At 40.3% G+C, this 12,276-nt stretch overlaps 1 protein-coding gene across 2 annotated transcripts in view; it reads right to left on the bottom strand.

The window, feature by feature from the left end:
* The window catches only part of WDR70 (WD repeat domain 70), a 315,307-nt gene that overhangs the window by 180,941 nt on the left and 122,090 nt on the right, over window positions 1-12,276 (bottom strand). For both annotated transcript variants that reach the window (XM_004422748.2, XM_087443211.1), the window contains one exon: window positions 3,664-3,740. In XM_004422748.2, coding sequence (XP_004422805.1) covers window positions 3,664-3,740 — 77 coding nt within the window. The remainder of the gene's footprint in view (window positions 1-3,663; window positions 3,741-12,276) is intronic.

Raw genomic sequence — 12,276 nt, 5'->3', positions numbered from 1 at the left:
CTATATGAATGGACCAAAAAAGAAAGATTACATCAAATATTCCACAAAAGCATTTGATAAAGTTCAACATCTATGAAAAAACTAGAAACAGAATGAAATTTATTTATTTTAATAAAGTTATATACCAAATCCATCATACTTTAGGAAAAAAATATTTTAAAATAAGAGGCATTTAACTCAGCACACTGTTTTCCTTGCTTAGTTTTTACTTAGAAATGTGGGGGAGGGGGAGCCACACCAACTCCCAAGTTGGTAAGAGAGACTTAGGAAACATTCTCAGGCCTAAATACAGATTACACCTCGCTGTGTCAGGCCACTCTTCCAGCATCGCCAGAATGGCTCCACATTGCAAAAATCACTTAGGGTTGCCTGAGGGGTGTAAAGACCCACCCCTAATGGCAATGGACCTCTCAGGATCCTCATCATAGTGAGAAAACGTGGTAGCATCATCATTGGGGTGCCTTGCTGGAGACTTCAAGGAGAAGGGAATTTGTCCTTCCAATGGGGGAGAATACTACAGAGTTTTCTTAAAGAGGTGAGTTCTTGTATCCTTTCCTTACATAAAAGAGATTTGTATCCTGTGTGCGCATCTGTAAATCAATCACCATAACCTTTGTGACAAATCAATCACCATAACCTTTGTGACAATCACTCACAAAGTACCTAACACAGTGCATTCACATGCTGGCTCAACCACTTAAGAATCAGTGTCCTTGGGAAAGTCATAACCAGTTTCTTCATCTGAAATATGTAATAACATTACTACCCACCCTATTGCTGTGAGGAGAACATAAGATAAAGTGCAAGCACATGTAAAGTGTATTGCACAGTGCTGACACACAGTCAGGGCTCAATAAGTGTTAGCTATTATTAGCTATGATCCCAATGTTCTCTCACTGGAAAATTTTAACACCCTGTAAAGAAACCATTCCTACTGATTCTGACTTTTCAATAATGTTATAGTACAGATTTAGTACTCTCCAATGGCTTGCCTTGTAATTATATTAAAATCCTACCCCTTTATATCTTAGCCTACAACACTTTCTACAATCTGGTTGCCACCTTCCCCTCCAAATTCATTTCCTATCATTTTCACCTTTCCTACCATCCTACAAAATGTCAACGAAACTGGACTTGCTGCCCCTGTATTGCACTCCTATCTTAAGGTCTTGAAATATGCTGCCATTTGGCCTGGAAACCTCTTTCCCCTGGGGCTGCCTCCTGTGCATGATATAAGTCTCAACTAAAAGGTCACCTCCTCAGATGCTTTCTCTGAGGCCCTTCTCTTCTATTCTCTCTCTATCCTTTTGTTTTATTTTACTTCATTCTTAACATTTACTACTACATAAAACTATATTAATTTATTAGTGTATCTGTACTTTGTCTCCCAGCTCTCACCTCCACTGGAATGTAAGCCCCATGAAGGCAGAGACTTGATCACACAGTGTACCTGGCACACAGTGATGTGCACACTATATTTGCGGACTGAACTAGGTATCTGGACTGATCTCCCACAGCTTAGCCTATTGCTAACAGCTAGAGTCAAAGGCCAAGAAAAAGTCAATCAAACTGCAAACCATCTGAATTATTAGTGGTAGCTTTTTCTAAAAGGTGGTAAAGAACACGTATAATGGGGTCTATGGTTAAAGCCTACTGATCCTCACACAGAACTTTACAAAGAAAGCCCAATTTGTACCGGGTAAAAAGAAATTGGAGCACATTTTCAAAGGTATAACATACTAGGAAGTCAGTCATTTGGGCAGGGAACTAAGGAATTGCTCTTTCAAGTAATGGGATAAACTATATTTTATACCCAGTAAAATGATGCCATGCCTTAGAACCTTATCCAAACCATTGTTTAGAGGATTAAGAAAGTTCAATAGGTTTCTCTATACCCTATTCAAAATCATTTAAATGTTTAATGTGGACTACTGGCTTGGGAATATAACATTCAAAGTTTCTCAAACTTATTTGACCATGGAATGCCTTTCTAGTAAAATATGTACTAATTTACATATCCTGGAAATCATTTTGGGAAAAGCTTCTATAGAGCTCATAAAAGTTATTGTTAGCAACTCTGAGAGCCCACCATTCAGCCTGATCGTTAAATAGTTCCAAGAACAAAAGACTTTTTTTCCAACTGCTTTATTCAGCTTAAGTTTTTAACCACAATAGCCTGGATCCTCTGTGCTTTAATAGTGTGTTCATTTTTTTCAAACAATAATATCAATTTATTGTCTTTTCTTACTACACTGCATAAAGTAAATCTACGTTGCATATTCTCTAAACAGTTGTGGGCCTCCCTGTCTTCTTTCCTATTTAAATGCAAGTAGCTTCAGTATTCTAACATATAATACAATATTTACTTTAAATTTTGGTAAATAGTTTTTATCAGGTTTTGGTAATTTCTTCCTATTCCTATTTTACTTGGAACTTTTACTAAATTCTTAGTTACTTAAACTACTAAATTTTATCAAATGTCAATTTTATCATATAATAAAGTCATATGATTTTTCACCTTTCACTTTTTAAATAATGAATTATATTGAAAATTTCTTGATGACAAGATTTCCTAATTGTAAAATATTTTTGCATTTCTAGAATAAACTTTCCTTGGGCATGGGATACTATTAATTTAAATTAGTTGCTAAATTTGATTTCCTAATGCTGAAGTAAAGAACGCCACTTTAAACAGACACAATTTAAGAACTTGGAAAGATAATAAGACAAAGATAAAAAGGAAATTAAAACTACATAGTTTCATTTACCAGAAATTTTAATCAAATGTATTAATCCTGTTTCAGTCGTATTCGCTACAGATTCCCAAATTTTAGCTCCTTTTAGATCAAGTTAATTTTTAAATTGTGCTACTGATGTGAAATTATGTCTTTTGTCTGTTATTCTAAAGATTAATTCCAGAAAACATAAAATATCCAAGAATGTGAACAGCAATTTTGAAGGTTAATGAGGCAAATTATAAATATCAGAAAGCAAAAAGATGAAAGAACAAAAATGTTCTTTTTACCTAAAATATAATAGTGTTTCGCCTAAATATACCACCTACATTTTTTAATTTATAAGATTTTTCGTTGTAATTTTCTCTGTAATATCATAAATAATGCATTCTTGTGAACTACTCTTAATACAAAAAATGAATCATACAATATAACAACACAGGAAAAAGCTGCTCAAATATTCCCCGTAATATTCTTGAGTCCTAGGCCAACAGATATAATGCAAAAGAATCTTAATAACCATTTAACCAACTTTTTCAGTTATTACTTCCAAAAACAATCATTTAAACAATAAACTTACATTAGCTATAAGATTCAGATGGAAATCAGTTTTTACTATAAAAAGTAACAAATTATTAGTCACAACTTCAAAGTCACTTGAGTCCACTTGATAGCATCAATCTGATCCATTGTGCTCCCTAATAAACTCTACTGAAATTTACACCAACTCTCATTTTCATAGTTTCCATATTTATTTAAATAAACACTACACTATCAGTTAAAACCAAAGTAAAGAACAAGAATAGATAAACATCAGGATTCCTAATACTGTATCTCCTACTTTACTGGCAAGATTGTTGCAATATAAATGTTTAAGAAAATACTGAAAGATAATGAATGTATTAGATGAATTATCAGTAATACTCACGCATCATTTGAGCAAGTCATAAATTCTCCCTTTATTTTGGGATGCCATGAGCCAGTATGAAGCATTGCTGTGTGACCCTTAAAAATTAAAAATATAGGAAAAACGATGTTTAAAAGAGGTAAAAAATAATGATAAACTGACAAGAAACTGCCATATCATGCTTAAAAGTAAAACTTAGTCCTCCCAAAAGCATATTTTAGTTACAAACTGATATTATTTTCTCCCGATCTTATTTCATAATATACTTTATTTTCACTTTGTTTAATTCACTATGTAACCTCTCCTGTAATTCCTCCAGAAATTAGCACAGTGCTTGCATATAACAGGTGCTTAATAAGGAAGGAAATAGAGGGGAAAATGACAGTCTCTCTTTAGGAAAGAAAGAAAAGAAAAAATCATAAGAAAGACATATAGGCCCTTCTTTAAAGACTCTTTTCTCAATAGAAAACAATTAAGAAGAACAGAAAGCATTTACAATCAAGACAAAAGCAAGAGGCTGCATAAAAATATTCATACTTCTTAAAAATGTGTCAACAATCTTGCCTCTACAATACATCTATAAGAATAAATATGTAAGAAAAGGAAAAACATCTTTAAAATGATTCAGGAAGATTAGCCCTACTAAGTATAGAACATAATATAAAAACACTGTAATTAAAACAATGTGATGTTGGTATAAGAATTGACATACACACCACAGCAACCACAGAGTACACATCAAACATAAACACACATACACACACACACTTCCTTCCTAGGTAGCAAAGTCAACTAGAGTGGTCTGACACAATAAGTCAGGTTCAGATGGGGCAGAAAAGAGCCTAATACTTTTTAGTGTAATAACGGCAAGGTCTCATAATCTGAAAGGGTCCAAAATAAAAGCTATGCTAAAAGGAGCAAAATGTGCATATATAAATGACTTAGAAGGAGAGTAACTGTAGCTCTCTGGAAACAATGAATTGGAACTGGAGTACCCACACATGGGCCTGGAGACCATCTCCAGTCCAAGTTGCCCACAATGTCTCCCTTGCTGTTAGGTGCTACCACGTGACCCAGCTCTGGCCAGAGCCAGAGCTCTGTCTGTTAATGTGAACTAAGCAAAGCCAATAGAGAAACTTCTGGGGAAGGTTTGCAGTCCCATACCCCATCTTCCTGCTGGCCAACTCCTGACATTCTGCTCATGTTTACAGGATAAAAAAGGGAACCAGAGACGCAATAGGGAGGCATGGACTGAAGGATGCCTGGAGGGAGCAGATAGGAAGTTTGAGATTCTATTTTCCTCTCCTGAGCTCAAAACTTGTATATTCAACTATCAACTTGACTTTTCCATTTGCATGTCATAGGCATTTCACACATAATGGGTGCAACAGGAATATCTTTATTCTTACTGCCCACTTCATTTGCAATCAACTTCTTTCCTACTTGCTCAAGCCACAAACTTGCAAGTCATCCTTACATACTCCAATAACAATAACCCCAAAACCCCTCTCTACCCACCCAGATTCAATCCACTAGCTAGTCCACTAGGGGAGAGAGGAAGGAAGAGAGGAGAGAGGGTGGGGGAGTGTTTGTGTTAGTTGAGGGTGGGAGGGAGGAAGGGGTGAGGGGAAGATAAAGCAACGGGGCAAAACGTTAGCAATTGGTGAATCTGAAAAAAAAGGTATAAGGAAGCTCTGTGTACTATTCTTACAACTTTTCTGTAAATTTGAAATTATATCAAAATAAATACTTAAAAAAATATTCTCGCTACTCTGTGAAGAAAAGTCTGTTGTAAAGACAAAAGAAGAATTAAGAGGGCCAGCAGGGAAGACATTGATGTGGTTCATGTAAAAACTGACAGTGGCTTGCACAAGGGAGTAACAACCAAGTGTTCAGAAGTGAGAAGATGTGGGATATATTTTAAAGAGAGAGACAACAGGATTCCCTAAAGAATTGTATCTGGGCTGCAATCATAGATGAAGCCAAGGTTTGTGAACTGATCAACTGTGTGATAGGTACAAATATATGTGTGTATAAATATAAATCAACTGTATAAATATATGTCATTCTTTCTGGCCGTGGAGAACATGAACCTCTCTGTGTGTAGGGAATTCCCCAAAAAATGACTCTTGGTAAAAGACAGAAACTACCTCTCACTAGAGAAGCGAAAAAGTTAGATGCTAACTTTGCCAGCCTTCCTTACAGATGTGACACAGGAATGCCATATAGCGCCAGCCATCATGTTCTCTTGAGTTATGGCTCAAGGACAATGGAGTGCTCTCTTAGTCCATTCACGCTACTTTAACAAAAATACCATAAACTGAGTGGCTTATAAACAACAAACATTTATTTCTCACAGTTCTGTAGGCTGGAAAGTTTAAGATCAAGGCGCTGGCAAATTTGGTGTCTGAACTTCCTAGTTCACAAAGGCTATCTTTTTGCTGTAACCTCACACGGTAAAGGGGCAAGGAAGCTTTCTCTGGCGGCTTTCCTAAGGATACTAATCCCAGTCATGAGGGCTCTGCCTTCATGACCTAATCATCTCCCAAAGGCCCCACCTCCTAAGAACATCACCTTAGAGGTTACATTTCAACATATGAATTTGTGGGGGACACTCAGACCATAGCACTCTCCTTAAGGGCAGCAGTACTGCATCTCCTGCAAGACAAAGTTTCCTGCTCTTAAGTGGCAGTGGTGCTAGCTGGGACATCCAATGTCTGGCAGTTACCGTCACAATTTTATCAGCAAACCAGGTTTGTAGCACGGTTTGGGGCACTGTTCCTACATTTCACATCAAGTGTGGTTCACTAGCCCTTTCAGCATTCTCATAAATCAAGTAGAGCCAGTTTCTATGGCATGCAGCCAAGAACAGGAGTAAAATCCTAGCTCATAATTTTGATGAGAGAACTGGAGTGAATTAAAATATATTTTACAGGAGGTTCCAGTTTCACTCAAGATGGAATACACACACTTCACCCTATCTCTTCCATGATTACAACAAAAAACTCTGAACAAAATAAAGTAACTACCAGAAGATACTGAATAACAGATAAGAGCAAGCAAAAAGGGTACAGAACCCAGGTCTTGAGGAGCAATGAGGCGATGAGTTTTCTGGGGATGTTTTTTGTCTTCTATATTTCCCAACTTAGGCTCTAGGGCAGCCCACAGCTGACAACTGAGAGCAAAAGCAGACAGAGGGAGTTCCAAGAAAAGGTTGCTCTCTCCAGGGGTTAGGGGTGGTGGGGGGTGTGAAGGGCCTATGGGACAAAGCTCTTGTGACCTGACCTACGTTATGCCAAGCAAGCACAAAGTAACAAAGCTGCAAGTCTCCCCTCAGCGTTGGCACCAGAAATGGAAGTAGTCCTTACAGGTCAAAGAAGTACTGACTTCCTCCTTTTCATACCAGGCAAGGGCTGGCTCTGAGGTGCCACTTCTCATCCTCCTAACCAGCAGTGGCCCAGTGAGGCCACTTTAGCAGATGAATGCCAGCAACAAAACAGCAGCTACCTTCTCCCCAGTGACAGAAGCAGCCTTTCAGTGAGGATATCTGTTGGCTCTCCTGAACCTACACCAGGAAAAGGCCAGCAACAAAGAGCCACGGCACCTCCTCTGCCTCCCCAAAGCAGCAATGACAGTGACCCTTGTCGGGTAGAGCACTTTTGACTCTCCACGCCCTCTACTAGGCCAACAGTAGTAACAAAGCAGATCACTCATGCCTTCCCATCACACGGTAGCATATGGAAGACTGAATCCTTCTGATACTCTATGCTTTACATCAGGGAAACGCCAACAACAGAGTAGCAGCACTCCCTTTTCCCATCCACACATCGAAGCAGCTGCTGTGGGGTGGGGAAATTTTGATTTTTCCCACTCCGCTTCAGCTTTGCCTGGAGGCATACCCAGTTATGAAAACTGCTATATAGCATAAAAAGAGTAAGTCTCTGGTTTTCTAGGAAGAACACCAAGACTGGAAACAGAGAGTAAAGGGAAAAGTATGAGGTGAAGGGGTAAGAAAGCTGGAGAAAAATATCCTTGAAATCGATACAAACGGTCCTGGGCTCTGGTAGATGAATGTATGTGAAACCTAACAGAATCAGCAAAATAAAAGCACTGAGAACTGAAGACGGTGCAGACTACCATCCAGGTTCCAAATGGACCCCTGGGTAGAACGCACATAGGGCAAACCAGAATAACATACAAAGACTTTGAAAATCAAACCAATATTGGAGGAGAAAACAGCTCATAGGAGGCAGGTCAGGACATACAGTCTAAAACTAACCAGGTTGACTGTCAGCTAAAAAAAAAACCACACACTCACACAAACAAAAAAAAACCCCAGCATTTTCCAGAGGTTTTGGACAGGACTCAGAATTTCACAACACAATATTCAAAATGTCAAGGACATAATCTAAAATTAAACATACAAAGAACCAGGAAAACCTAACCAGCTCTCAAGAAATAAGACAAAAGATGTCAACCACAAGGTGACCCAAATGTTGGAATTATCAGAAAAAGACTTTAAACCAGTGTTTATAACCATGATACAAAAAGGGAAAGCAAACACTTTTGAAACAAATGCAAAGACAGAAGTGCTCAGCGAAGCAAAACAAACTACAAAAAAATGGAAATCTGGTCATACTGAAAAATACAATAATGGAAATGAAAAATTCACTGAAGGGGCCCAAAAGTAGAAGGGATATGTCAGAGGAAAGAGTCAGTGAACTTGAAGACAGATCAACAGAAATAATTCCATTTAAACAACAGGAAGAAAAAAGAATGGGGAAAAAATGAGAGTCACACAGACCTGTGAGACAACATCAAAAGATACAGTATCATGCTACATAAGACTCAGAAGGAGAAGAGAGACAGGTGAAGAAAAATATTTTAAAAAATAATGGCTAAAAATTTCTCAAATATCGTGACAGATGTAAATTTACAGATCTAAGAACATTCAATGAATGCCAAACAGGATGAACTAAGAGCAAAATATAAACAAAAAAAAGAAATAAAAAAAGTTTTAAAAACCTACACCTAGGGGCTAGCCTGGTGGCGTAGTGGCTGGGTTCGCGTGCTCCACTTTGGCAGCCCACAGTTTGCGGGTACGGATCCCGGGCGCACGGACCTGCGCACCACACACCGGGTCATGTTGTGGTGGCATCCCACATAGAAAATGGGGGAAGATGGGCATGGATGTTAGCTCGGAGGTATCTTCCCCAGCAAGGAGAGGGGGACTGGCAATGGATGTTGGCTCAGAGCCAGTCTTCCTCACCCCCAAAAAATAAAACCCACCTACACGTAAACACACCATAATTAAACTATTATTCACATAGTTTTGTTGGCCAAATATGATTTGCCAATGGGACAGATGTACAGTATGAGGGAAACAAAGGAGTCAAGTAGAACTCAAAGGCTTTTGGGCTGATCAATTGGTGAGTGATGATGCCATTTGCAGAGATAAAGATGACCGCAGAAGGAGCAGGTCTAGGAAAAAAAATCAGGATTTCCTTTTTGGACATTTTGTGTTGAGATGTCTATCATATATCCAAGGGAGTTTGTGAAGTATGTAGTTGGTAATACTGGACAGGTGAGAAGACAGGGAAAAAAACATAAATTTGTAAGGCATCAGTGTCTATACATGGTATTTTAAGCCATGTGACCAGATGACATCAATCAGGGAGCAAGTGTAAATACTAAAGAGGGTTCAGAAAACAATCCCAGATCCGGTGCCAAGATGGTGGCAAAAGTGGACTCTGAACTCACCTCCTCCCACGGACACAACAAATTTACAACTACACCTGGAACAGTTACCCCTGCAAGGAAAGTGAAAACTGGATAAAAAGAACCCCCACAATAAGGGACGGTGCAGACTGAGATGGAAGAGGCAGAAATTCCTTTCTGGAGAGAAAAACGGCACCTTCTAGCCGCAGCACTTCACGGTCAGCCGGGAGCAATCCTAAGATACAAAGCCCTCCCTGGAGGAGCAGAGGATGTGAGTGGGGGAGTGTTACCACAATGAGCAGCTTTGGAACTCAGCACAACCAAGACAAGTGTCATAACATCTGGCTTTGCTGGTTATTAACAACAACAGGGAATATCCTCAGAAAAGCTATCAGACATAAGGGGGAAAAAAGCCTATTATTGAAAAGCACACACACAAATTCACCTGTTTCAGAAGATAACCTAAAACCACCAGAAAGAAAGGTGCACAGTACTTTGGTGAAAAGAGACTGACTTGATAGGCTCTGGGCATATCTTGGTGAGAAGTGAGATCTTGCCAGGCTGGGGCCACCTCCCCAGGGTCTGAGACATTGGTGGTAGCCATTATTGTGACCTAGCTCAGGCATGCTGACACAGACACTAGCAGTCACCATTGGGGTTTCTCCTCTGTCTTGTCAGCCCAGAGGTCTGCCCCATCCACTAGAGCACTAATTTAATCCAGCTCAGCCATGGCAGGTAGCCCACCCTAGAGATCAGCCCCACCCAACAGCAAGCCCTCGGGCAACTTGTGGGTCCACACAGGTGGGGTGCCTGGAACTTCTGCAGCCCGGCGAGTGGGTCCACCTCTGTGGGGCAGAGTGGGTGCTAAGGGCAGGCCCACATTGGTGGAATGTGTGGGGCGTATGCAGGGGGGCGACTGGGTCCACTCCACTGGGTCAGGGCACACACACAGGGCAAGACTGTGTTGATGGGGTGTGTGGCCCTGCAGGCGATGGGGCTTGTCAGCTGCAGCAGACTTGGTGCTTCTGAAACAGCCACATAGGGATTCAGCACCACCTTCCAAAGCCTGAAACAACTGGGTGCTCCCATGCCTGGGGCTGGTCCAACTCAGCTGCAATCCTAAGAGAGCTGACAACAGCCTTGCTGGCCAGAGGCATACAGCAATTGCAAGCCCCTGAGCCTAGCAACCAGCCACGCTGGGGGCTGACTCACTTAACAGAGAAACTGCAACAGGAATGTGCTATTAGACCTTGCAGCCAACTGTGCTGGGGCTGCCCACGCCCAATAAAGTGACTGAAGGGATCAAAGGAGCCACACGCAGCTGAGCATTACAACCAGTCGGCCAAGGGGACGGCTAGCCTCCCGAGGCACCTGCAGCAAGAGTAACTCCGACACAACAAAAGGACACACGAAGCCCACACAGGGGACAAACCTGGAACATTTGAAACTGGTGACAAGAGGGAAGCACACTGCTGGGCCTCATAAGGCATCTCTTACATAAGGCTACCTCTCCAAGATCGGGAGACATAGCTGACCTACCTAATACACAGATATAAGCACAGAGAAAGAGGCAAAATGAGGAGACAAAGGAATATGTTTCTAGTAAGGGAACAGGACAAAACCACAGGAAAAGAACTCAATGAAACAGAGATAAACAATCTACCTGACAAAGAGTACAAACTAATAGGCATGAGGATGCTCACCGATTTTGGGAGAAGAACGGATGAAAGCAGTGAGAACTTCAACAAAGAATTGGAAAATATAAAAAAGAACCAATCAGAAATGAAGAATACAATACTGGAAATGAAAAATTCACTAGACGGACTCAATAGCAGAGCAGATGATACAGAAGAATGGATCAGCGAGTTGGACGATAGAGGAGAGGAAATAACCCCAGCTGAATAGATAAAAGAAAAAAGAATTAAAAAGAATGAGGACAGTCTAAGGGACCTCTGGGACAACATTAAGCACACTAACATCCATATTATAGGTGTCCCAGAGGGAGAAGAGAGAGACAAAGGGGCAGAGAATCTATTTGAAGAAATAATAGCTGAAAACTTTCCTAACCTAAAGAAGGAAACAGACATCCAGGTACAGGAAGTGCAGAAAGCACCAAACAAGATAAACTCAAAGTGGCCTACACCAAGACACATCATAATTAAAATGACAAAAGATAAACTCAAAGAGGCCCACACCAAGACACATCATAATTAAAATGACACAAATTAAAGATGAAGAGAGAATCCTAAAAGCCACAAGAGAAAGGTAACAAGTTACATCCAAAGGAAACCCCATGAAGCTATCAGATGACTTCTCAGTAGAAAACTTACAGGCTAGAAGGCAGTGGCATGATATATTTAAAGTGCTGAAAGGAAAAAACCTACAGCCAAGAATACTCTACCTGGCAAAGCTATCATTCAGAATGGAAGGAGACGTAAAGAGTTTCCCAGACAAGAAAAAACTAAAGGAGTTTATCAACAAGAAATCAGTCTTACAAGAAATGCTATAGGGACTCATTTGAGTGGAAAAGAGAAGACCACAAATAGGAAAAAAAAAAATTATCTAAAAAACCAATAAAATCACTGGTAGGGCCAGCCCTGTGGCTTAGCAGTTAAGTGCGTGCGCTCTGCTACTGGCGGCCCAGGTTCGGATCCTGGATGCCCATCGACACACCGCTTTTCTGGCCATGCTGAGGCCGCATCCCACATACGGCAACGAGAAGAATGTGCAATTATGACATACAACTATCTACTGGGGCTTTGGGGAAAAAAAAGGAGGAGGATTGGCAATAGATGTTAGCTCAGAGCCGGTCTTCCTCAGCAAAAAGAGGAGGATTAGCACAGATGTTAGCTCAGGGCTCATCTCCTCACAAAAAAAAAAAAAATCACTGGGAAAGGCAAATATACAGTAAAGGTA

The sequence above is a fragment of the Ceratotherium simum genome, chromosome 18 (genome assembly GCF_057802395.1).
Source record: "Ceratotherium simum simum isolate JZ-2026a chromosome 18, ASM5780239v1, whole genome shotgun sequence".
NCBI lineage: Eukaryota > Metazoa > Chordata > Mammalia > Perissodactyla > Rhinocerotidae > Ceratotherium > Ceratotherium simum.
This window is presented reverse-complemented; position numbering and strand designations above follow the sequence as displayed.